At 45.0% G+C, this 26,597-nt stretch overlaps 1 protein-coding gene, 1 long non-coding RNA gene and 1 other non-coding gene across 6 annotated transcripts; 2 read left to right on the top strand and 1 right to left on the bottom strand.

Annotated features, from left to right (window-relative positions):
• The first annotated feature begins 4,364 nt into the window (after positions 1-4,364).
• TRNAC-GCA (transfer RNA cysteine (anticodon GCA)) lies at positions 4,365-4,436 on the top strand. Its single transcript has one exon. It is a non-coding gene; the product is annotated as a tRNA-Cys (tRNA).
• Positions 4,437-15,237: 10,801 nt separating this feature from the next.
• On the bottom strand, positions 15,238-16,791 carry LOC129623029 (uncharacterized). The gene is made up of 3 exons (XR_008700259.1): positions 16,657-16,791; positions 16,180-16,268; positions 15,238-15,848 (listed from the first exon to the last, which is right to left on the bottom strand). It is a non-coding gene; the product is annotated as an uncharacterized LOC129623029 (long non-coding RNA).
• Positions 15,965-25,656, top strand: MCFD2 (multiple coagulation factor deficiency 2, ER cargo receptor complex subunit). Of its 4 annotated transcripts, none has more exons than XM_055540016.1 (4): positions 15,965-16,120; positions 21,541-21,701; positions 22,658-22,817; positions 24,157-25,656. In XM_055540016.1, exons 1-4 carry the CDS (start codon positions 15,971-15,973, stop codon positions 24,283-24,285), a joined length of 600 nt encoding a protein of 199 aa, XP_055395991.1. In that variant the 5' UTR covers positions 15,965-15,970; the 3' UTR covers positions 24,286-25,656. The 4 variants fall into 4 exon arrangements, with proteins under 4 accessions (XP_055395991.1, XP_055395993.1, XP_055395992.1 ...); XM_055540017.1 differs by having other exon boundaries at positions 16,062-16,192; XM_055540018.1 differs by lacking the exon at positions 21,541-21,701 and having other exon boundaries at positions 16,002-16,120.
• The last annotated feature ends 941 nt before the right edge of the window (positions 25,657-26,597 follow it).

Genomic DNA, 26,597 nt, shown 5'->3' with positions numbered 1-26,597 from the left:
TGTGAGAATCATTTCATGGTGTATGTAAGTCTAATATGCTGTACACCTTAAACTTATACAGTGCTCTATGTCAATTATATCTCGATAAAACTGGAAGAGAAAAAAATAAGTAGATAGGAAAAAAATTGATTAGCTGATTCATTCGCTCATCCATCCCTTCATTTATTGTTATTAAAACTGTTTGAGATGTTGGGTGGAGAAAATAATCATTAATGTTACTTGTGTACGTGCTCAGTCACTTCCTACTCTTTTTGACCCCATGGACTGTAGCCTGCCACTCTCCTCTGTCCAGGAGATTCTCCAGGCAAGGATACTTAAGTGGGTTGCCATCCTCCTGTAGGGGATCTTCCCAACCCAGGGATCAAACCTGGGTCTCCTGCATTGCAAGTGGATTCTTTACCCACAGAGCAACCTAGGAAGCCCTAATGTTGCTTAGAGGAAATTAAATCATAACAGTGGGAATCTGGGAGGGAAGGCAAAAGAAAAATCGGCATAGGAACTGGTTTATGAATTACCATTATCCACCAAGTAAGTCAGTTGATACAGTCAAGTTAATTTATTCTGAGAAGGCATGTGTCAACATTTTACCAAAAAAAAAAAAAATGCAGTGTACTGAACTAACCTGTACTTTTAAAAAAGTACTGAAAGCTAAATGGAAGCAGCTCAGATCCCTAAAGGTCAGTTCATGGAAGGATCAGTTAGCTCAATGTCCAAGCTACTCCCAATTTGTCAGTGTGTGATTTATCAAAAACGTAAGAGCACTCTTGAAAATACCCAATGAATACTAAGATTTTTTTATGAATACCACAAGGAGTATTTGTTATTCAAGATAATCTTTAAAATATTATTGTCACATATTCTAATTTAAAACATTTGTATTCAATTATTCTAGAATATATTTTTCTTCATGAATATGAATATGTTCCATAAATGTATTCAGTTCTGTTTCTTCCAAAACATGTTAAGATGCTTGTAAAATAAATTCAGCTTTCTGTTAATTGGATAGCTCAGCTCACAAGAAAGTAGGGAACATTCTTGATGGTCCCAAGATTAAGAGGGAGTTAAATTGGGGGGTGGGGGATGCAGGAATTTTGGATGAGCTGAGGCAGAGGCTTCCCTGGGGGTTTACTGGACTTTGAGTTTTAATGGATGCAGAGCAGTGGGAGAAAGACCTAGGGTTAACAAGAATAAAGAGGTAGACCTGATGCCTTCATGTAAAGTTAGAACTCTGAAAGGGCTATACCTGTGGTGAAAGTATGTACCAGAAATGAAACTGCAGAAATGCACAAGGAAATAGAGAATGTCCTGTTATAACCTCTTTATTTGGTTTAAAAAAAAAAACCTTCCCTTGAGAATTTAACCACCTGACCTGCATCTTGAGAAGCCTGTACTCAGGTCAGGAAGCAACAGTTAGAACTAGACATATAGAACAACAGACTGGTTCCAAATAGGAAAAGGAATACGTCAAGGCTGTATATTGTCACCCTGCTTATTTAACTTATACTCAGAGTACATCATGAGAAACGCTGGGCTGGAAGAAGCACAAGCTGGAGTCAAGATTGCTGGGAGAAATATCAATAACCTCAGATATGCAGATGACACCACTCTTATGGCGGAAAGTGAAGAAGAACTAAAGACCCTCTTGATGAAAGTGAAAGAGGAGAGTGAAAACATTGGCTTAAAGCTCAACCTTCAGAAAACTAAGATCATGGCATCCGGTCCCATCACTTCATGGCAAATAGATGGGGAAACAGTGGAAACAGTGGCTGATTTTATTTTTTTGGGCTCCAAAATCACTATAGATGGTGACTGCAGCCATGAAATTAAAAGACGCTTGCTCCTTGGAAGGAAAGTTATGACCAACCTAAACAGCATATTAAAAAGCAGAGACATTACTCTGCCAACAAAGGTCCATCTAGTCAAGGCAATGGTTTGTCCAGTGGTCATGTATGGATGTGAGAGTTGGACTATAAAGAAAACTGAGTGCTGAAAAATTGATGCTTTTGAACTGTGGTGTTGGAGAAGACTCTTGAGAGTCCCTTGGACTGCAAGGAGATCCAACCAGTCCATCCTAAAGGAGATTAGTCCTGGGTGTTGATTGGAAGGACTGATGTTGAAGCTGAAACTCCAATACTTTGGCCACCTGATGCGAAGAGCTGACTCATTTGAAAAGACCCTGATGCTGGGAAAGATTGAGGGTAGAAGAAGGGGATGACAGAGGATGAGATGGTTAGATGGCATTGCCAACTCAATGGACAGGAGTTTGGGTAGGCTTCAGGAGTTGGTGATGGACAGGGAGGCCTGGCATGTTGCAGTTCATGGGGGTCACAAAGAGTTGGACACAACTGAGCGAAAACTGAACTGAACTGAGAATTTAAAATTATAGTCTGCCTTTACTCAGTTCTAGGTTTCAATTTTGTACTCCCTATAGAAAGCAGGGGCCTACAAGTTGAAAAATTAACTTAAAAGTGGATACCAAGCAGAGAGAAGCAAATATAAAATCTCTTTGAAAGGAATATATGCTCCAGTGAACTATACATGATTGCCATAGACAGTTCAGTTCAGTTCAGTCGCTCAGTTGTGTATGACTCTTTGCGACCCCATGAATCGCAGCACGCCAGGCCTCCCTGTCCATCACCAACTCCCGGAGTTCACACAAACTCACGTCCATCGAGTCAGTGATGCCTTCCAGCCATCTCATCCTCTGTCATCCCTTTCTCCTCCTGCTCCCAATCCCTCCCAGCATCAGAGTCTTTTCCAATGAGTCAACTCTTCGCATGAGGTGGCCAAAGTATTGGAGTTTCAGCTTTAGCATCATTCCTTCCAAAGAAATCCCAGTGCTGATCTCCTTCAGAATGGACTAGGTTGGATCTCCTTGCAGTCCAAGGGACTCTCAAGAGTCTTCTCCAACACCACAGTTCAAAAGCATCAATTCTTTGGCGCTCAGCTTTCTTCACAGTCCAACTCTCACATCCATACATGACCACTGGAAAAACCATAGCCTTGACTAGACGGACCTTTGTTGGCAAAGTATTGTCTCTGCTTTTCAATATGCTATCTAGGTTGGTCATAACTTTCCTTCCAAGGAGTAACCTTCTTTTAATTTCATGGCTGCAGTCACCATCTGCAGTGATTTTGGAGCCCAGAAAAATAAAGTCTGACACAGTTTCCACTGTTTCCCCATCTATTTCCCATGAAGTGGTGGGACCAGAGACCATAATCTTCGTTTTCTGAATGTTGAGCTTCAAGCCAACTTTTTCACTCTCCTCTTTCACTTTCATCAAGAGGCTTTTGAGTTCCTCTTCCCTTTTTGCCATAAGGGTGGTGTCATCTGCATATCTGAGGTTATTGATATTTCTCCCAGCAATCTTGATTCCAGCTTGTGCTCCTTTCAGCCCAGCATTTCTCATGATGTACTCTGCATATAAGTTAAATAAGCAGGGTGACAATATACAGCCTTGACGTACTCCTTTTCCTATTTGGAACCAGTCTGTTGTTCCATGTCCAGTTCTACCTGTTGCTTCCTGACCTGCATACAGATTTCTCAAGAGGCAGATCAGGTGGTCTGGTATTCCCATCTCTTTCAGAATTTTCCACAGTTTATTGTGATCAGATGAGGCCATTACCTAAAATTGCAAAATGCAGGAGGAAATAATCACCATGAGTGAGAGTTGAGAAATTCTGAGGAGGAAAGTGACATGGACCTTGCCTAATACAGTAGCCTCAGCCTGGCATGAATATTCCCACAGTTAAAATCTCCAAGTCATCAGAGGAATCTGACAGGGGCTGAAATTGTTTCTTTATTTATCCTAACCAGCCTGTTCAAGAGCACACTTCACAGACTACGCTCTGCTAGATGACAGCTAATCAATTAGCTTCCCCCTACCCAAATGTCCGGAGAAGGCAATGGCACCCTACTCCAGTACTTTTGCCTGGAAAATCCCATGGATGGAGGAGCCTGGAAGGCTGCAGTCCATGGGGTCGCTGAGGGTCGGACACGACTGAGCGACTTCACTTTCACTTTTCACTTTCATGCATTGGAGAAGGAAATGGCAACCCACTCCAGTGTTCTTGCCTGGAGAATCCCAGGGACGGGGGAGCCTGGTGGGCTGCCGTCTATGGGGTCACAGAGAGTCAGACATGACTGAAGTGACTTAGCAGCAGCAGTACCAGCAGCACCCAAATGTCAAACCAAAAGAATCCAAAAACTTACTGTGCCTAGAGTGTCTTTAGTTTTTTCTTCTCTCATAAAGCCCTTTTTGTTGACAACAGCCTAGTGACTGTCTTCCTTAAAACAAGTAAGTATATCATTTGGCATGCAGATAACTAAATGTCTCTGAGTTATGCTTTCATAAGTTGGGCCTTCCCTGGTGGCTCAGAAGGTAAAGCATCTGCCTGCAGTGCAGGAGACCCAGGTTCGATCCCTGGGTAGGGAAGATCCCCTGAAGAAGGAAATGACAACCCACTCCAGTATTCTTGCCTGGAGAATCCCATGGACAGAGGAGCCTGGTGGGCTACAGTCCACGGGGTAGCAAAGAGTCAGACATGACTGAGTGACTTCACTTTTTATGCTTTCACGGGGTCAAAAAAATAAACACAGAAGCAGGACTAGACCACAATAACTTTAGATAATAGAATTACCAGACTATTACCAAATGAGGTCCATGTGCCCCATTCCGCAGCAAGCCGAGCACTGAGAGGTGGCAGTTTGCAGCAGAGAAAGGGTTTTTTCATGAGACAGCCAAGCGAGATGGGAGAACAAGTCTCAGATCCACCTCTGTAAAGATGAGAGGCTTGGGATATTTATGGGATAAAGAAGCAGGGTGGTCTGAGGCATGAGGAAAGGGGGTTGAAGATAAGAAAAAGGGGGAAGTAATCAGTGTTGTGTGCAGGTTATTTGCATTGCATACTTCTTCATGGGACACATGCTCAGAAAATGGCAGCATTAGCATGTCCTAAGGGTGGAGTTTTTGTCCCTCTGACATCTATTGGAAACTCGCACAGCTGAATGGTCAGTCATCTTGACCAGTGTGAATTGGGCAAGACTATCCCCATGTTCCTGAAAAACAACTTAAGCAACCATTACTATAGCGACCCATATGTCAGAGATTTTTCTCTAGAACATGGTTAAAGAAATCTTGTGATTTATTGTCCAAGCTATGGAGAATCTTGGTGGGTATGCAATTTGCAAGAACAATTAAAGCAAGCTTGATTAGTGAAGGTGGGTTGCAAGTTATTATTAAGCGAGTTATAGTTCAAGGATTCTAATTGATGACTGCCCTCAGTTTCAAGACTGTTAAAAAAGTATGTTTAAGAGGCGGGAGGTGGGAGGGAGGTTCAAGAGCAAGGGAACTGACTGATGTTGACGTTTGACAGAAACTAACACAATATTGTAAAGCAATTATCCTCCAATTAAAAATTAATAACTTTTTAAAAGTATGTTTAAAATAATTAGACTTATCCCTAAGTATTTTGTGTTTTGGGATGCTATTGTAATGTTTTGGGTGTTTTTTAAAGATATTTATTTATTTGGCCATGCCAGGTCTTAGCTGCAGCATACAGGATCTAGTTCCCTAACCAGGGATCAAACCTGAGCCTCCTGCATTGGGAGTGCAGAGTCTTAGACTCTGGACCACCAGGAAAGTCTCCTGTAATGATATTTTTTAAACTTTCCATATGTTCATTGCTGATATGTAAAAATATCATTGATATTTTATATTGACCTATAGCCTGTGGCCTTGCTAAACTTATGTAAGAGTTCTAGTAGCTCTTTTGTAGATTCTTTAGAAGGATTTTCTATGTGCACAATTATGTTGCTGCTGCTAAGTCGCTTCAGTCGTGTCCAACTCTGTGCGACCCCATAGATGGCAGCCCACCAGGCTCTCCTGTCCCTGGGATTCTCCAGCCAAGAACACTGGAGTGGGTTGCCATTTCCTTCTCCAATGCAGGAAAGTGAAAAGGGAAAGTGAAGTCGCTCAGTCGTGTCCGATTCTTAGCGACCCCATGGACTGCAGCCCACCAGGCTCCTCCGTCCATGGGATTCTCCAGGCAAGAGTACTGGAGTGGGGTGCCATTGCCTTCTCACGATTATGTTATCTGTGAGTAAAGACCATTTTCCTTTTTCCTTTCCAATCTCTGTGGCTTTTATATATATTTTTTGCAGTGACCTGAAGCTCTACTGTAATGGTCAGTAGAAGTGTTGAAGGTGGACATCCTTGCTTTGTTCCTGATGTTAGGGAAAACATATTCAGTCTTCTACTACATGAACATTAACTGTGGGGTTTTAATATATGCCCTTTATCAAGGTTGAGAAACAACTTTTCTGTTCCTAGTTTGGAGAACATTTTTATTATGAATGTATTTTAACTTCTGGCAAACACCGTCCCTCCCCACCCCATCTTTTTAGATGATTGTATAGCTTTTCTTATGATAATGTATTTATTTCTTTCTTTAGAAATTGAAAGAAAAGAGCTGAATCTGAAGTTTTATACAGTACAGCCAAATTCTCATTTCAGTGAGAGAGAGTATTAAGAACGTTTTCAAGCACACAAAGCCTTCGAAGTTTAACACACAAAAATCCACAATCAAAACACCTTTAAAAGAAGTGTTCATGTAAGAAAAACAAATCCAGAAGAACCTTCAAGATATATGGGATGTCAGGGTGATCAAATATTTTGATAAATTTATTGCTGTTTAAAAAAATTTTTTTAAAGCTAAGACTAAAAGAGAGAATGTTTATCCAAAATAAATAATGTCAAAAATTCCAAACAAGAACAATATGATGGTGGGGAGAAGAGGGAGACAGAAGGGATGCTAAAAAATGCTAATGCATTTGACTTATTAGGAGGAAAGTGTATATATTTAGAAGTTTCAGAAATCAATAGTCCTGGGAATTTTCATCAGGACTTATGTGTTCTTTGATAACAGTCAGGGATGGAAGAAGTGAGGCCATTAAATACAGATAGGTATCATTCCCAACACCCCAGTTTATAGTATATCTGAAAAAGAACATCCCCCAACAGAAGTCAGAATTCCAAACTTTTAGCAGCATGCTTTGCCTTTTCAGAAATATTGAGTAAGAGATGGAGAAAAGCCCTACCTCACTGTCTTGATTAAGCAGATTTTACTGACATCAGTATTTTAGATTTCCCCTCTGTGGTTACCTTGAGGTTTTTCTGCCCTGGGACAATGCATCTTAGTAAGATTCAGGGTGGGATTTCATACTTTAAAGTGAGGAGGGAACATGATTGTGAAAGGGACAAATGGCATGATGTTCTAAGGCAGGTCCTTGTTAAGCAGGCCAATTTTAGTGGAGTGCATAGGAAAACAGACAGGCTGGAAAATAATCTCTGCAACTACCCGTGCCTGGACACCCTTGGAAGATCTGCATCTACCCTCTAGTACTCATGCCCTGCAAGAACAGGAGTGGGTCATTATGAACAAATGGAGAATTTTTTTTAATTAGTTTAAAAAATCACCAACGCACTGTGGTCAGTCCCCTTGTGATGCAGAACACAAGAGGGGAAGAGTGAAGAGTAACTCTGGAAGCAAATAGGCCCAGGACAGGAGAGGCCCCTGTTTTCTGTATGTGCCACTAATGTCCAAAATCCTGCCATGGCCTCTCACTGTCAGATGTGTCTATTTGCATTTTCCTCATCCCAGTGACCAGGTCAGGGGATGAGGAAAATTCTTAGAATTGTGGAAAATTCTTAAAGAGATGGGAATACCAGACCACCTTACATGCCTCCTGAGAAACCTGTATGCAGGTCAAGAAGCAACAGTTAGAACTGGACATGGGACCATGGACTGGTTCCACATTGGGAAAGGAGTATGTCAAGGCTGTATATTGTCACCCTGCTTATTTAATTTATATTCAGAGTACATCATGCAAAATGCCAGTCTGGATGAAGCACAAGCTGGAATCAAGATTGCTGGGAGAAATATCAATAACCTCAGATATGCAGATGACACCACCCTTATGGCAGAAAGGGAAGAGGAACTAAAGAGCCTCTTGATGAAGGTGAAAGAGGAGAGTGAAAAAGCTGACATAAAACTCAACATTAATAAAACTAAGATCATGACATCCACTTCCATCACTTCATGGCCAATACATGGGGAAACAATGGAAACAGTGACAGACTTTATTTTCTTGGTCTCCAAACTCACTGCAGATGGTGACTGTAGCCATGAAATTAAAAGATGCTTGCTCCTTGGAAGAAGAGCTATGATAAACCTAGAAAGCGTATTCAAAAGCAGAGACATTACTTTACCAACAAAGGTCCGTCTAGTCAAAGCTGTGGTTTTTCCAGTAGTCATGTATGGATGTAAGAATTAGACCATAAAGAAGGCTGAGCACCAAAGAATTGATAGTTTTGAGCTGTGGTGTTGGAGAAGACTCTTGAGAGTTCCTTAGACTGCAAGGAGATCAAACCAGTCAATCCTAAAGGAAATCAGTCCTGAATATTCACTGGAAGGACTGACGCTGAAGCTGAAGCTCCAATACTTTAGCCACCCGATGCAAAGAGCCAACTCATTAGAAAAGACCCTGATGCTGGGAAAGACTGAAGGCAGTAGAAGAAGGGGATGACAGAGGATGAGATGGTTGGATGGCGTCACCGACCTGATGAACATGAGTTTGAGCAAGCTCCAGGAGTTGGTGAAGGAAGGGAAGCCTGGCATGCTGCAGTCCGTGGGCTCACAGAGAGTCAGACATGACTGAGCAGCTGAACAACAACAAGTGACCAGGTCTCATTTAGTGTGCTTTGCTTTCACACTAGCCTTCTTGGAGGACTTTGGAATTCTTGCTTCCCTTGGCTGAACCATGCTGGGGCTCAAGGGACTGAGGGCTTGAGGATGCTCTCAGGCTCATCTTTCTAGACATCACTCTCAGTATCGCTTCTCCATTGTTCAGGTTCCATACTGGGCCCCCTGGGGATTGTTGTCTCCTGGAAAATACCCAAGGGAAAGTGGGGGCTCTACCCTGGTCTCCTCTCAAACCCAACCCAAGTCATGAGCTCTTGAACTAGATTGGGATAATTTTTAAAGGGATTCTGCCCAAAATATTGCCTGTTGGACTACCAGGGAAAACAATATTTTGAGAGAGGGCCAGAAAAAAAGTGGAAGTGAAAATCTTAGTCACTCATTCATGTCCGACTCTGTGACCCTATGGACTGTAACCCACCAGGCTCCTTTGTCCATGGAATGCTCCAGGCAAGACTACTGGAGTGGGTAGCCAGCCATTCCTTTCTCCAGGGATTGAACCCAGGTCTCCTGCATTGTAGCAGATTCTTTACAATCTGCCACCAGAGAAACCCAAGTCTTCCAAAAGAGAGTGCTGTCCTCTTGTCGGGGGACCTTCAGTGAAGGGTCCAGCAGGGGAGCCACAAGAAAGCACTCAGCATTAAACATCAATCAGATGGAGGGAGGGAAGAAGAGCTGACTTACTGTGTCCGTTAAGTAAGAACTTCCTTGTTCCGCTTACTCTTCTCCAGTTCAGCCCCCCACTCAACCTTGGTGTGATCCTAAACAGCAGCATGCAAGATGGGAAGATGTGGTGATTGAGAGAGAGGAACTTGGTTTTTTATCAGACAACTTTCTGTTCTAATTTTTTTTTCTAGCTACATCCATGTGTAACTTAAATGCAAAAAAAATTTTTTTATTAAAATTCACAAAGTGTACATTAACCATTGTATGTAATTAAATAATTATGCAGACTACCATTCTAAATGAATGATCCCTAACTCCAACTGAGCTTTCAAGTCAGGCAGGAAAGTCTTCTATCTCTTCTAGGCAGCTTGCTGTCCCAGTTTCACAATGATGATTTCAAACTTTGACCCAGCTGCCTGCCCTTCCCCCAGTCACAGCACTCCCAGAACTAGTGGGCTTCCCTGGTGGCTCAAGCAGTCAAGAATCTGCCCGCAATGCATGCAGGTTCAATCCCTGGGTAAGGAAGATCCCCTGGAGGAGGAAATGGCAACTCATTCCAGTATTCTTGCCTGGAGAATCCAATGGACAGAGGAGCCTGGTGGGCTATAGTCCATGAAGTCACCAAGAGTTGGACACAACAAAAGCAATTCGGCATGCCCAAATTTCAGGCTCACATTCATCTGAGCTTTATATCCATTCTCTCCTGCCTCCTCAATAACCTTATTCTTTCAGTTTTTTCCACTCTGCTCTTTTCAATATTGTCTTTGCTGGTCTCCTTCTCAAAATGATTTCGACATGCACAAGGTCCTCCACCTTAAAGATAACCCTTCTGGATCCTGTGTCCTCCTCCAGTTACTTTCCTTTCCCTCACAGGCAAACTTGAAAGGCTTGCCCACACTTGCTGTACGCAGTCTTACCTGCCAGGCACTCACCACCCACTGTACATTGGCTGCTGTCCAGAATTCCACATAAACCGGTCTCTGAGCCCGCAGTGACCTCACATAGACAAATCCAATTCCCATCTGAGTCCACATCTTGCTTGGCCTCTGTGTCACTTGGGAATGCTTTGGACTGCAAATAACTGTCTTAGAGCGGCTTAAACAAATAGGAGTCCTCTGCTCATAAGAGGATATCTGGAAGTAAGCAGCTGTTGGTGTTGGTTCAGTGGCCCCACAGCATTGGGGTAGTCTTTCTAAATCCTCTCCCACTTCCCTCCATGGTTGAGGCTGTACATCCCCATTCACAACTGGAGGAAGGGGAGAGGTCTGCACTTGTCTCTTTTATTAGAAAAGCAAAAGATTTCCCAAGTTCCCCTTATGTCTCATTGCCAAGAACTGTGTTCCCTGGTCATCTAACTGCAAAAAAAGATGGGGAAGTGAGTGTTTAATGTATTTTAGCCTTTATTGTAGAGATAGACAAGAGAGAAGGGTGTTCAAAATGGAAACTGGGCTACCACCCACTCTAACCAGTGTTGGCCTGGTGTATCTCTTGGGTTACTTAAAACCTAGGCACACCCTCTCTTTCCCACATACATATTTAACCTGGGGGGTGGGGGGGTGGGGCACTCACTCCATACAGGAGGTAATCCTAGGCAGGAGTCTCAGCCAGCTCCTGCCTACCACATAGAGTCCAGGTTCTCTGTGTACTCTGTAGGACCCTCTTTGAGGTTCTGGTGTGGCTTCTCATGGTTGGATTATTTAAGCCAAGACAAGTTCATTGCCTGCTAAAATGAGAAAGATGGGATGTACCAAGGATTGGAGAGAACGGGGACCAATAGAACACCATATCCTCTTGCTGGTCTAGATTGACGCAGCCACTTTGAAAGATTTTTGGCACTATCTCGTACAACTGAACACCTGCATTCACTCTGAGCCGGGTGAATACCTGACACAGACGTGAGCAGGTGTGCAAGAAAACATGTGTTGTACAAAGTTTGAAGCAGCATAATTTATAACCACCTGAAACTGGAAACCACCCAGATGTCCACTGATGGTAGAAGGGAAAAGGGAGCAGCATACAGAAATGAGGGTGAATGTTCTAGATGCACACACTATGTACAGGTCTCAAAACAATGCAGTGTAAAAGAAGCCAGAGACAAAAGAGTATGTACTGTGGGTTCCATTTATAGAAAAAACAAAAACAAGTAAAAGCCGCTCTGTGGTGTTAGCAAAAGCCAGGATAGCAGTTGCCTTTCAGGGAGAGGGTGGTGCTTGGAGGGAGCACAGGTAGGTCTCCTAGGATGCTGGTAATGTTCTGCTTCTTGATCTGGGTGCTGGTTATATGGGGGCATTCAATTCCTGAAAGCTTATTGAGCTGTATGCTTTTCTGTATGTGTACTTTTGTGTGTACTATTGTGAAATAATAGAAAAAAAAATATATATATGCCCTTGGTTCCTGGCACAGAGCTGTAATTCCATTGTAATTTCATAAGTGACAGGAGCACTAGGAGCATCTTTGTTCTAATATTTGGCCTTTGACCCTGGTTCATGATGATTTTTAAATCCCTTGGAATTTCCTTGGTGATTGGAGTGTACTTTGTTCTAATGTGGTGACCCTTGGTGGGCCCCTGGATGGCTTCAGGATGGGTCTGGTCACCAAAAGACCATGATTAGACAGGTAGAGCTTTTAGCTCCACTCACTAACCTCCAAGAAAGGGAAAGGACTGGAGATTGAGTTAATCATTGATTATGCCTGTATGGGGAAGCCTTCATAAAAATCTCAGTGGTACAGGGTTTGAACAGCTTCTGGGTTGGTGAGTATATCCACATGTCTGCAGGGTGGGGTACCGCAACTCCAAAGAGACAGGGGCTCCTGTGCTTCGTGCCTTTCCAGACCTCACTCTATACATTTCTTCATCTAACTGTTCATCTGTACCCTTTATGGTAACCTGTACTATAAAATAAACTGGGAAATGCAAGTAAATGTTCCCCTGAGTTCTGTGAGCTGTTCTAGCAGGTGATAAAATCTCTGGCGGGAGTCATGGGAACCTTCAATTTGTAGCCAAGTCCAACAGAAGTCATTGTTAACCTGGGGACCTACTTGCTGAGCTTGGAATTGGAAGTGGGCAGCAGTCTTATGCAGCTGAGTCCTTTACCTGTGGGCACTGTACTAACTTCAGTTAGTGTCATAATTGAATTGCATTGTAGAACACTCAGCTGGTGTTGCAGAGAATTGCTTAGTGTGGGGAGAACACCCCACACATCTGCTGTCAGAAGTATTGTGTGTGTGAGTAAAGGAAAACAGGAGTGTGTTTTTTTCTGAACAACCGTGCATCAATAAGCTCTAAAGAAGAAAACCAAATCAAAATACAGGGAAACACAGTCAATGCACAATGTGAAGAAATAATAAAACTCCTTTCTTTTCAGAAAAAAAGAATAAAAAACATAAGATTATACCCCAGTCAGTAAGCCACATCCAGTCCAGTCCTGCTGGACAGAAACAAGGGGTGTCTTCCGTGACCACGTATCAGGTTCTTGTAAGGGATCTGGCAGCCCCTCCCTTGTTAACAGAGACGACCACCATTGACCAGGCTTAAGATTTTAGGGATATATGACTCCATCCATCATTTGTTAGGCTTCTGGTCAAGTTTATGCATGAGTAATCACAATCACATAACTTATCTAAAGAGTCTTCAAATGGTTTTCTAATGAAAGACTATATCCCCCCCCAAAATAGGTAGTATATTTGACTTTTTAAAAATGAAAGCAATATAAAAAGATATAAAATGAGGTCTTCTTCTCACCTCGGTTCTCTTTTATTAGTTTCTTGTGTATACCTCAAATGTTTCTTTTTGGAAAACAAGCAAGACCAAGTATAAGAATATTTAAGTCTTACAGGGGCTGGTCTCTGTGTGCTCAGTTGCAGTGGAGGTAATTCAAAACAAAGCAGGTAGAGAAGCCACCTATGGTCCCCACCTGTGGTCCATCTTTGCTCCCTTGGGCCTCTATCTTATCTCCTGATAAAGCTGCCTCTTCCCTGTCTCCATTTGTTCTGACTTCAACTTGGATATTCAAAGAAAATTGTTTATTTCAACCCAGCAAGGCTCCAAATTGTGAGACTCAGCTACTTTAGGCTGTGAGCGGTACCTCATCAAGTCCTCCTCTCTCACCAAGGCCTTATTTTCTTTAACCTCTGCTTTCAAATCCGTTCTAATCTGGATTTGCCACTCTCTTGAAGGACTTTGCTGAAAGCTACTTTAAAAAGGAAGAAAAAAAGGCAACACTCTCAAGTGTTCTGTATTATTCCTGAGATTTCTCCAATAATACAACTTTGGTTAGCGTGTGGGTTTTTTCCAAGGTCTAGCAAGTGACAGCAGTTCAACTCTTTACTACGTAACATGCTGGTCACCAACTTCCAATATGGAATAGAGAGTCTTCACCACTGGCTACCTTATTACTTCAGTTAGCCAATCCCACATTTTATTATTGGTTTTTGTGTTCTACTTTTAGTAACAAGTTATTTGCCTGTTAGGAATGGGTTCAGCTACAAGTTCTAGAACACTCCTCTATAAATGGCTTAAACAAATGTCTCATGGACTAAAATGGAAGTTCTCACAGTAGTTTAAGTAGCGGATGATGGTTTCCTGGGTGTTAGTTATACCTCAGTAAAGCTGGGGGCAGGGGGGAATGTAGCTCCTAGAATCTGGCTTGAATAACTAAATGGATGGCAGTGACATTTGCTAAACTGGGGAAAACAGAGAGGTACATGTTTGGGGGTTAAAATATTTCAGTGAGCCAAGTTAAGTTTGGGATCCTAGTTAGACACTCCTGTGGAGATGGCAAGTAGGCAGTTATTTTGAGGAGTCAGGACTTAAATGGCTGAGGTCACTGTTAGAAATCTTTTTTTGGAGTCATCTGCTTGTAAATGGCACCTAAGACCACATGATTAGATGAAATCACATAAGCAGACTGGATAGGTTGACAAAGAAGGGGACTAAGGATAGAACCCTAAGCACCCCGATATTTATAGGTTGAGAAGTAGGTGAGAAGTCAGTGAAAAGAACCCAAGAACAGCCAGTGAGGTAGGAGGAGGACCGAGTACATGGCATCAAAAAACAAGAGAAGAAGGTGTTTCCAAGTAGGAATGACTGACTGTGAGAAATAGTACTGAGAGGGAGAGTGAAAACAAAGAAAAAGAAAAGGGCACCACTGAATTTGCATGGAGACTGCAGTTTCAGTAATGCAGTGGACAAGAAACCACAGCAAGATGAAATGATCCGGGGGATGGTCTATTAGAGGGGGAGCGATTGGTGATTCAAGAGAGAGATGACACAGGATAAGATCCACAGAAAAAGTGGAAGTGTTGGATAAATAGAATGAGAAATGCTTTATCCATCTATCAGACATGGAACTTGTTGAAGGAGACCATTTCTTGTTTGTATTCATTTCTTGGGTTAACTCCTAGCACAGAGCCTAGTACCTAGGAGGTACTCAAGAAGTGTTACTGAATGAATGAATAAACCATCAGATGGACGAATGGATGGACAGCAGAGGGAGAGCTGAAAAATGAACTAGATCAAACTAACTCAAACTTCAGAGTAAGGAAAGGAGGAGGAGTCTGGGATTAATAGGCTGTCCTCTATCCTTAGATGGTAAAGAATCTGCTTCTAAAGTGGGAAACCTGGGTTCAATCTCTGGGTCAGGAAGACTTCCTGGAGAAGGGAATGGCAACCTACTCCAGTATTCTTGTTTGGAGACTTGCATGGGCAGAGGAGCCTTGCTGGCTACAGTCCATGGGGTCACAGAGATGGACATGACTGGGCAACTAAGACCCTGCTGTCCTGCCACAATGGTCAGAGAAGGGAGGAAATAATTTTCTGAGCTATTAAAACTGGAAAGTGGTACTTGATCCTAGGCAATATTTTCACCATCCATGTTTCTTTCTTCATTCTGCCAACCCATAAAAAGATAGGAAGCCTGGGTGCTTGATTCTCCCAGTTTCCAGACTCCCAACATGATTCTCTCAACTAAGTCCCTGCATCATCTTCAATCCCTGGCTGAGCCCACAGCAGTTCTGTATTTCCTAGGGTTATCTGAATGTTTTCCTTAGAGCTGCATCTTAATCTATCTAAGTATACCTGAAGTACATTACGTTTCCTGCTTTTCTCCATCCTAAAATTGGTCCCAGGGCCCACGGTTGGTGAGCAACTGCAGGGGCTAATGGCTTGATCCCGACAGAAGTGGAATGGCAAGCAACAATTTTTTTCTTCACGCTATTATATTTTTTCCTAACTTGCAGTCAGAGAAACCCAGGACCCTGTAGAGGTGGAGCTGGTGATGGAGCTGAAAGCCAGTTTGGGGGCCAGTTGCATCCGCCAGCCAACGTCCTCATCCTACTACAATCCTGGGGGCTTCAGGGCTTGCCTAGCCCCTACGGTCTTGGGGGTTCAGGTGGTCCAACCCAGGATCCAACCGAGTGTCGCCCTATGGACGGTAGACAGAAGAAATGCCTCCGCCCAGTCCTTCCTGGGCCTGAGGCCGTTACACGTGGAATCACCCCAGCGGCCCGGATCCCGCACTGGTCAGAGGCGGGGCCCGCGGCGCCAATGGGCGGGCAGAAAGGGACGCGCGTGCGCACAACGGGCCAGGGCGGGGGCGGAGCGGAGGAAAAACGTACTGAAGACGGGAGCTGGCGAGGCTCATGCTGGAGGGCTTCGCGTCTGGGGAAAAACTGGTGGCAGCTGGTGGCAGCGAGGGTGAGTGAACCGGGGACCTCCCGCGATCCGGCTGCGGCCTGTGATCCCTGTGACCCTACCTTGGAGGAGAAGGTCCGTGGGGCGGCATTCAGGAGTCTGCAGAGGGGCGGGATCCTGGCGTTCCTTCGGAGGGTCTCGGGGCTTCTGGCTAGGGTTGGAAGGCAAGAGCGGCCTGGGTAGGGGTCTCGGACCCCGAGCCTCCCCGGGAAGCTAGCCGACTAAGAGCAGAGCCTCCCTCCCGGGGCATATGCCGTAGGGGCTTTAAAGCCTGATGGGCCGGCCGGGGTCGATCTCCGCGCTCTTGGAGGACCTGCGGTGGACCTGCGCGCGGGCCCGAGTCGTTGCTGTCCGTCTGCCTCTGGTACCCCATCTCTCTCTGGGAGAGACAGTAAACACTGACGGGGGCCGAGCTTGGCCAGGCTATGCCAGGGGAACAGGGAGGCGGGAAGCCTGTATTCCTCCCTTGTATCCCCTGTGTGGGCATGGCACCGCCATCCATCCAGATGCCCAAGCAGAGACTTGCACGTCATTCCCACCTCCTGCACGCTTTCCCCATCCACATCGAATCCATCACAAATCTCCCTTGGATACGCCGACTTCTCCACGCCCAGTTCCTCTGCTCTAGCAAGTTCAGGCCACCATCATCTCTCCCCTGTGCCCTTTCTCCGTCCTCTGTGCTTTGTTATATGTTGGCAAGCCAGAGTGATGGCCTTAAAACTGAAATCTGATCACGGTCACCAGAACCCTCCCCCCATCCCCTGGTCTTCCTTCTGTGGATCCCCATTGCTCTTACAAGCTCTTGAACATCGCTTTCAATGCCTTTGGTGACCGGTCTTCTTTTTTTACTTTACTAACTCATCCATCTCCACTATACTGTCTTCAACCATATTGAACCCTTTTTAGTTCCCAGATTGGACCAAGTTCCTTCTAGGCTTAGGTGTTTGTTACAGTAAGTTCGCTCTACCTGAAGTGCTATCCTTTAATTGAAAAAAATCATCCTTCATATATTAACCCAGGGGTTGGGGCTATTGCCATGCCCTACAGCTGTCCATTTACTGGTCTTTTCCACTGGGCTGTAATCTGTGTGACAGGAGCCTGTCTGGTTCTTGTCACACAGATTATCCTATCCTCAGACATACCTGTCCTCAGAACCTTGTGCAGCACCAAGCTGTTTAGTGAAGTTGTTGTTGTTGTAGTTTAGTCACATCCAACTCTTTTGCAATCCCATGAACTGTAGCCTGCCAGGCTTCTCTGTCCATGGGATTTCCCAGGCAAGAATACTGGAGTGGGTTGCCATTTCCTTCTCCAGGGGATCTTCCCAAGCCAAGGATTGAACCCCACGTCTCCTGCATTGCAGGCAGATTCTTTACTGCTGAGCCATCAGGGAAACCCAGGAAACAGTTTAGTTAAATGTATAAATGAAGCATGCCAGCTCCCTCCCAAATGAACAAATAGATCAAGTTATTAACTGCCTGCTTCTCCAGAATCAGTTGTCAACCCCCAGCCCATGTAGAGGTTTCTTTTTCTAGGAACTTGGTTCTTTCCTTACTTTCAGTCCAGGACCATGGCAGTTTTAAATGGGGAAGTACCAGTCAGAGTTTTTCTTTGGCATCGACTCTGGGTACAGGATGTGTGGCTACTTTGAGTTTGATTCTTAACTAAGGGCGGTAGCATGAGAGAAAAGTTGCCTACAACTGATGGGAGGAAGGCTGACTCCAGACTTTTTGGTGCTGATAAGACTAAGGACACAATGAGAGTGGGCCAGGCCAAACCACTGCTGGGAGGACTCCCGAGGGAAGTTATTTTTCTAGCTTAGGTCAGATCCTCTGTGATAGGAAACAACACACCTGGGTTCCAGGGCCCAGGGCCCTGATACAGAGTGAAGGCATGCCGTTCCAGGTGAGCTCAGTATTTTGTTACAAATTCACTAAAGGAGTAAAGGAGAGACAGAGAAAATAGCTTCCCCGTCTTCACAGAGGGAGGGAAAGAGAAAAATAAAAGTAGAACAGTATGTGACCATATGTTAAGGCCAAGTGAGTGTGAGAGACCGCAGACTGAGGTCAGAGGAGGGAACAGCTGGCTTTGGCTGAGAGAGCACAGAGATGACATTTGAACTGGGCCTGGAAGGAAGAGGGCAGATGGACAGGTGGAGCGAATGGGAACAAATGCCCTAGGACTGGGAGAGGCTGCTGGAGCCTGGAGGAAAGCCCTGTTACAGTCAAGGCCCGGTGGGAGCCGGCCGCCGTCAGTGGTATTGGGCTTCTCCCCAGAGTGCCTGTGAAGGACGTCTCAAATTCAGAAATCTCTCCTCCTTTGGATTTTTCTCTAGCCTAGCCTTTACACTTTCTGAAAGGCCAGTGAACCCAGGAACTCCTGGGGCTTATCTGCCAAGCTCTTTGCTTATGGCCTTGAGCAAAATAGTTGGAGTGTGGGTGATGCAACTTGTTCTTTCGGCGGAAGGGGCTGCTAATATTTCCTTTTCGGTGCGAGCAGTATGGTTTGTCAGGTGGCAGTCAGATTCCCTGTTCTTCTTGTAGCACTTGCTAGGGGGAGTTTCTCTTCTGTGTTTGCAGATTGGGCTTTTGTTGTGGTCTCAAGGTTGGAAACCTGGCACAGCAAGCCAGAATGGGGTGAGCCACAAATGGATGGTCTTGGCCTTTATCCGGTCTCCTTTGAAGAGGGGATAATTTGGACTCAAAGTTACTGTATTACCAAGCACTTGGTTGCTTTTTGGCCTTATTCCAATAGAACCTCTCCCCCTCACCCCACCCATTCCTGATATACTAAGTATCCAACCACACGGTTCTAGGAGATGGTGCCAGGGGTCTGTTGATCACTGAGCTCTACTATCTGATAGATAGCGCCAGAACCGAGTTTCATCCTCAGTTACGTTGACATCAGACCTGGCAGTGTATGGGTGAGGATGATAACTCCCCAGCTCCCAAGGACCATGGCACGAAGGCTGAGAACCTCCAGCCTCTGTGCAGGAACTGTGCCCAGTGCTGCGAATGGGAATCCAGCCCCCAGCCTCACAGAGCCCAGTCCAACAGAGGGTACCGAGAGGTCCTCAGACGTGTTGACAGGCTGCACAGCTGTTGTCAGCAACAGACAGGACCCTTCTGAAGGGAAGCACTTAGGAGCATATGGGAAGAGCGTCTAAGCCAGACTCGGAATTGAATAAGGCTTGCTGGAGAAAGAGACATCTAATGCATTATGAATCTTAAAGGCTTCCCCCTCTGGTTCCTCCTGTCCCAGAACTCTGCAGTGTGTGGTCAGAACAAGCTATTCTTCTCTGGTTGGGGCAGTCTTTGCGGAGAGTAACCTGAGACCTTGTTTTCAGGTACCAGGTAGAAGGGCAGTGGCCTCATCAGTGCCTGGACACTTCTATTTGGTAAAATTGGGATGTAGTTTCTGGCTGTTCCTGAATTATTTTCTAGAGATGATACTCAACTGGAATCCCCCTTTTTATTCCATCCATATAGAACTGGAACAAAATTATGGGATGAATTGCATTAAATATATATTTGTAAAGAAAACACATGTTTATAGTAGAAATTTTAGAAGCAATGGAAAAGTAAAGAGAAGAAAAATAAAAGTCACTTCTAATCTCATAATTCAGAAAGTAATCTTTCTTAATAGTTTTTAGTCTTTGTTCTGTGTATGAGAAATATACATACATTGTTTTGTTTTTTACAAAAGTGAATTTTTTTTTTTTTTGGCTGTACCACGTGGCTTGTGGGATCTTAGTTCCCCAACCAGGGACTGAACTCAGAGCCACAGCAGTGAAAGCACTGAGTCTTAACCACTGGACCACCAGGGAATTTCCCCCAAATGAATTATTCTTTACAGACTTTTGTAGCCTGCTCTTTTTCACTTGGTGTATATTGAACATCTTTTTCTGTTATGAAATATGACAATTGCATTTTGATGTCCCTATTCATTTGCAAGACTCGATGCTTCTTTTTACACCTAGAAGTTATATATCCCAGGGACCATTGTCTCCTTAAGAGAGGGTATACTGCTGATATCCAGCAAAGCGGGTCTGGGAAATTTTCCTAAACATTGTGGGGATGGCATTTTCCTAGGGTCCTGCCCTCCAGAGCCTCTTGGGGTAGGTGAAAGGGGCCAGAACACCTCTGAGTAGAGGTCTCCTGGCTGTCCTTCAACTTCTTTTTTTTAATAGAGGTCAGTCTATAAGCCCTGGAAGGATCAGGACTTTCAGCTTAATAGCAGGAGAAGGAAATGGCAACCCACTCCAGTGTTCTTGCCTGGAGAATCCCAGGGACGGGGGAGCCTGGTGGGCTGCCATCTATGGGGTCGCACAGAGTCGGACACGACTGAAGCGACTTAGCAGCAGCAGCAAGGCGGCCTGAGTGTTGGTGGGGTACAGGTGGGAACAAGGCACTGTTGTCCTCGGGGAGCTTGCTGTGTAGCCAGCTGTTTCTCCTTGTTGACCATGACTCCAAGTCCAGCCAAACCCCGGAAGTACTAGATGGAACCTAATCCCTGTGGAGCTCTCCTCCCTGGTGCTCTTTCTCGTGGCTCAATTGCTTGCCTCCCTCACAGCCCTGGGAGGTGGACGAGGCAGGGGATAATGTCCACTGCCGTGGGCCTTGATCTAACCTACCCATTGTTTCCCTCAACCCCTGTCTCTGGTCTCACTCTGCCTAATACCTTCCCCATTGCACTGCCAGATGAGCCGTTCTGAAACCATCTCTGCTCTCATCTCCCTCAGTGGCTCCCATCCATCCCCAGACAATGTCAGCCTCTTTGGCCTAGCATGCAGAGCTGCCTCCAGCATGGCCTGGTCAACCTCTGCAGCCTGTTGCCCACTGTTCCATCCACTTCATACCCTCTAAGCTCAAGTCCCTCTCACCCACTTGGAGTTTCTCTCCCCCTTGACTGCACCTACCCTTCTACTCACATCTTCCATTCGTCCTTCAGTTCCTGCACGTCCACTGCACACCCCTCTATCTGGACCTGCTGAAGTGTCCCCATGTCTGTTAACCTCTGGCTTTCTCTAGCCCAAAGGACACTTCGTCCTCTGAACTCTCAGAGGGTTTCCTCTTTCTTTAGTACACCTCACTTTCTGCCTTGATTAGTGCTCTTGGCAGGAAGTATTTCTCTCACCAGACTGTAAGCTGCTCGTAGGCAGGAGTGCTCTCCAGATCCCGGTAAACTCTCATTGAGCTGCTTGGCATTCTGAAGGGGCTTCAGGAAAGGTCATGGACCCGCCAGCCCATTTGAGTGATGGGGACTTGGAGAGCCCGAGGTCATCCTGCAGTCTGGTGGTGGAGCTGGCCAGTTCTCTTCCCCAGCCCTGCTCCTTCACCCAGTTCCCAGGAGTGTGCTGTGTCAAGTCTTGAAAGAACCTCAGTTCTGGTGTTCTTGTCTCCACCTTCTTGTTCCCCACCTCCCAGGTACCGGTGACCATGAGATCTCTGCGACTGCTCAGAATCCCCTTCCTGTGTGGCTTGCTCTGGGCCTTTTGTGCCCCGGGTGCCAGGGCCGAGGAGCCCGGGGCCAGCTCCTCCCATCACGGCAGCATGGGCCTGGATAAGAACACAGTGCATGACCAAGAGTACGTATTCAGCCAGGGCTGTGGTCCAGGGGCCTCCCCGTCTGCAGCTGCAGCCAGCTGCAAAGGCACACGCTGTCCCCTTTGCCTTCTACTATTTGTACAACCCCTTGACATTTTTCCAAGCATGGTGTTTATTCCTTGTAGCCACCTGTAAGTCCAGGTGTTCTTCTTTTGCCATCAGATCACAGATGAGACTCAAAAAGGATGAATGGCTTTCCTGAGTTCATTCTGTCTCTCTCAGCACAGACAGGCAGATAGACACAGACACCAGTGGTAGTGGCAGAGTCCAAAATAGAGCTAAGGTTTCTTGCTTATGACAAGATCTTTTTCTTTTTTCTTGGCATGTTCAAACATTGCATCATTTGTTGGAACTTTTACCCTGGGCCAGTTAGCCTCACACATTCCTGCCTACAGTTCCTGCTCTATTATCCTTAAATTGCTTTAAAAAAAAAAAAATTAATAGCTCCCCCAACAATGTTAGGTAAAGAACCTGCCTGCCATTGAAGAAGACCCAAGAGACATGGGTTCAGTCCCAAGGTCTGGAAGATCCCCTGGAGTAGGAAATGGCAACCCACTTTAATTTTCTTGCCCAGAAAATTCCATGGACAGAGGAGCCTGACGGGCTACAGTCCAAGGGGTCGCAAAGAGTTGAATACGACTGAACATGCACACACACCCCCAAATGTTATAACCATATTCTAATAATAAAAAGGAAAAAGCACCCATAATCTTGCCGGCATAACAGATGAACTGTTTGATTTTTTTTTTTTTCCCCTACTCCTTTCATGGCCTTGCCTATGTCTATCTTCTTGGAGAGTGGTCTGCCACTGTTTCTGTTAGTTTTTCTGCGATGGGTGTACTTGAAGATCTTGAACTTTTCAGAGTCTTTAAGATTTCAGCAGGATCCCAGCCCAGCATCGCTGCCAAGTGGTCTGAGCTTCTCTGTTGGTCTTTAGGCATATCATGGAGCATCTCGAAGGTGTCATCAACAAACCAGAGGCGGAGATGTCCCCACAAGAGCTGCAGCTCCATTATTTCAAAATGCATGATTATGATGGCAATAATCTGCTTGACGGCCTAGAACTCTCCACGGCCATCACTCATGTTCATAAGGAGGTAGGTCGGGCAGTGGCCCAGGGGGCAGCATCTTGGAGGGGCCTCCCTCTGGGGACTCAGTCCCTACTCCTGATGGCTTCCCCTGTCCTTGTGCAACACTATTACTGCTTCTCCTTTTTCTGCTCACCTTCTGCTCTGCCTTTTTTCCTGTTCAGAGGGCCTTCTCACAAAGGGTGACCAGCTGAGGCAGAAGCCCCAGAGCCTGCCTTGGCTCTTTAGCAAGTGCCACTGGCATTTCCACCATGTGCCAGGGTCTGAGAACTAGCTGAAAGGCAGACCACATTCAAAAGGCAGAACTGGGGAGAGGTTATATCATTTGGGAAGAATGGCCTGTCTGGTCCAAGGGATCAAGGGATTTGATGATAAGGGTTTGGGTAATACAGTATGATGGTCATGTCCTTGTTATTATCTCTAATTTGAGAGGTGAGGAAACTGAAACTCCGATCTTATGCCTCCAGATCTAATGTCTGTTCCACTTGACCACACTGTAATCTCAAGAGAGGAGGAGAGGCGAAGTTGGGGAGGGGCGTGTGCTCACACCGGTTGCCAGCCGAGCCGGGCTGTGTTTGCTCTGAAGGTAGTGGGGAGCACCAGCGGCTTTGCACAGGAGACAAGCATGACTAATGCAGTGTTTGTTGTGGGAGGCAGACTGATGGATGCTAGCAAAGGCTGGCTTTGAGAGAGGAATCAAGGTCCAGCTGCCCTGGCAGGCGAGGATGGTGGTGGGCAGGAGAGGAAAGGGTCAGGACATGGGAGAGGTGATAGAAGACGAATTGGCCACAGATAGGAGCAGCATTAGCTCAGCCCTTGGCAACGTGAGCCCTGCCACACCTGCTTCTGGAGCAGAAGTGCCTTCACCTCAGAGACTGTAACGGGGTCTGCTGGTCGGCAATGCCTTCTTCCTCTTGTCCTGACCCCGAGATGTCTAGTGTGGGCTCTCACCACTTTAGCAGAGCTGACCTGTGGAAGGGCCTGGGCTGTGAGCTTTTCTTTAGGATAGATTTGTGGGTCCTGGAATCTGTGAGACTCCAAGTTCTATAAGCCAGACCCAGCTTTCTACAATGAACATGTATGACTTTGGTAATGAAAAAAGAATGAAAAGTATTTTTTAAAACAAATCAGCAAGGGCCTACTTTGATTGCATCGTCCTTTTAACTGCCAAATATCATGTTTTAATTGGGTTGTTGTGAATTGACTCTGGATCTAACATGTGGCTTGTGGATTTCCAAGAAATAGAAGTACTACATTTGAAGGAGTCTATGGACATTTTATTTTGGACATTAACCAGGCGCTTTCAGTAAAAGATACAGCTCATCTTGGTGTGATTTGTACCTTGTAGGAGGGAAGTGAGCAGGCACCAATGAACGAAGATGAGCTGATCAACTTAATAGATGGTGTTTTGAGAGACGATGACAAGAACAATGATGGATACATCGACTATGCCGAATTTGCAAAATCCCTGCAGTAGACCCGATGTGGCCATCTCCCAGTTAAATGCAAATCTGACCCATTATAATGTGATCGGACACTTTCCGTAATGCAAAATAACTCATTTCCAAAATACTGCTTTGGTATTTTGGTAAAAACCTGTAGCAACTTGTTACACTGGGGTGAGAAAGAGAAATCACGAGAAATAAAAAAGCAGAGGAATGGGACCTACTGTAGTCCCCAAGTACTGTTAAATATCTTATTGGACAAGGGCTTGATAAAAAAAAATCCTTTTAAGAATATTGGATGATCGCAGCTGAGCACTCAGGAACTTGGATGGAGAATGCTGCTAGGCTCTTGGTTTTAATTCATGCTACCTGAAAAGTAAGACAAGCTTTTGCTACCTGGACACACTTTTCAGTAACTGAAGGAATGGAATGAATGCCAAATGTTTCCCCTGGGCTGTCCTGTCTCTTCAGAGGAATGTGGTCAGTATCCTGTAAAGTTCCCCTGGCCTAAATGATTACTTGTTCTGGTCAAGGGAGTATTTATTAGGCTATTCAAAGCCACAGATCAGAAGAATGTCAAATAGTTGAGCTAGCCAGAGTCTAAGATTCTGTATCTCCTGGGACTTTGGGAACACCACACCACTGACCTAAGTGATCCACCTTTTTCAGTTTTTCAATATTTCATAATACTACTGCCACATCCGTACACTATCTTTTATGTCTTCTTCAACCAAGGAGAGACCTCAATTCTAAAAGTGTTCTCTACTTCTCATCATTAGCAAACATTTTAGCTTTCTAGGTATTTGTATTTAACTCTTGTTTCTAGGGTTTTGTTTTTGCAGTTTAGAAACTCTTAAGAATGTAAGGACTTTATCCCTTCTGCTTGATACAGCAGAGGTGAGCTACCAGCCAGTCTAGCCTAAGTGAAAAGTGAAAAGATTCTTCACCAAGCACGGTGATTAACCTGATACACATGAGATCTAGAAGGAATGTTGTTTAAATTACCTCTTCTGCCTGAATACGTGAATTCTTTCAGATGAACAGAAAAAGAAGCCTAAAAACTCTTAAAAGTGTGACTCTCAATTGTAACTGAAAATCAGAAGTGGCTGCAGATTATAAGTTGGTTTATGGAATGTGATGGATATGCTGTGATAGGAAACCTGAAATGATGGTTGAATGGGTTAAAAAAAAAACTGCATAAAATTTGCTGTAAGATATATAGACTTATTTTCTGTACTAAAGTATTCTTATAAGAAAAATAAGTATTTGTAAAAATGGTTTCTTGTGTCAAGTATTTGTGCAATCAGAGCTGAATTGTAAACTATTCTTGTAATAACTGGTTATTTTGAAAGATTTATATAATGAATTCTGGATATATGACCAATAAAACTGATGAAATGCAAGAGCAGTTGATTTTGTCCACATAGGCTTCTTCTCCTACCACTCAAAGGATTGGTTGGTTTAATGCCCACGTTTACAGGTGGGACCCATCCCGTGGGCTGGGACCCTCCCTGGCACTACCTTGTTCCTTTCTGCAGGGGTAGGTCTAGGATTCACAGTAACTTTCCTTCTGTAGGCATTTTTTCCCTCTGCATGAAAGCACTTTTTGGACCGTCCTTCTCTGGCCAAGTTCAGATTATGACGACATTGTCTAGGAAAATACAATGTTTTCTCCTTGAGTCTCACTGACTGTTTTTTCTTAGCCAGAAAATTTAAATTAGATAGCATTATTGCAAGCACCCTTGGACCAAGCAGGAAGCATAGTCGCCCCTGGATTTTTGGAAATGATGCCGTTCTGCCAGTTGAAAGGAGAGCAAAGGAAGAAGTTACCATTGCCTCCCTGACTCCCATCCCCTGCCCGAGACCCCTGGGTCTTGCCCCACTTCATCCAAAGCTGCCCTTCTGGATGGATCTAGTGAGCAGACCCACGGTTGAAAGAACCTTATATTGTTGGCAGCTAGGAAGTGAGGCAGCTGGAGACGAAGAGGCAGATTCCTACAAGGTAGAGTCACCCAGTTAAACAGACCAGACAGACACCTCTTCCCTCCTCCCCAGTTGGCTGCACTTTGAAATTATTCCACACTGGCCTTTATGGTTAGCCTAGATTTCCTTATAGGAAATTCCCTGTGGGCATACCACACCACCCTCCCCACCCCCCCCACCCCCCCACCGGCCCCAACCACTGCCTGGCCCACACTTCCCCATCATGGCCCCTTTATCTCCTTTCCCCTTCGTGAGGTGTTGGCTGTTTCAGCCCGCCTTGATTTTTCAGATTGTATAAGGAACATCTCTGCTCCTTAATTTCTTTATCTCTAAAATGGAGACAAATACACCTGAGAGGCTG

This window comes from Bubalus kerabau, chromosome 11 (genome assembly GCF_029407905.1).
Source record: "Bubalus kerabau isolate K-KA32 ecotype Philippines breed swamp buffalo chromosome 11, PCC_UOA_SB_1v2, whole genome shotgun sequence".
Taxonomy (NCBI): domain Eukaryota; kingdom Metazoa; phylum Chordata; class Mammalia; order Artiodactyla; family Bovidae; genus Bubalus; species Bubalus kerabau.
This window is presented reverse-complemented; position numbering and strand designations above follow the sequence as displayed.

Bases quoted from the DNA above. Each gene is read 5' to 3' on its own strand.
- MCFD2 (XM_055540016.1), top strand. From the start codon at position 15,971: ATGGGCGGGCAGAAAGGGACGCGCGTGCGCACAACGGGCCAGGGCGGG. The intron at 16,121-21,540 runs GTGAGTGAACCG...CCCACCTCCCAG, and splicing joins GGCAGCTGGTGGCAGCGAGG to GTACCGGTGACCATGAGATC. The intron at 21,702-22,657 runs GTACGTATTCAG...GTTGGTCTTTAG, and splicing joins AACACAGTGCATGACCAAGA to GCATATCATGGAGCATCTCG.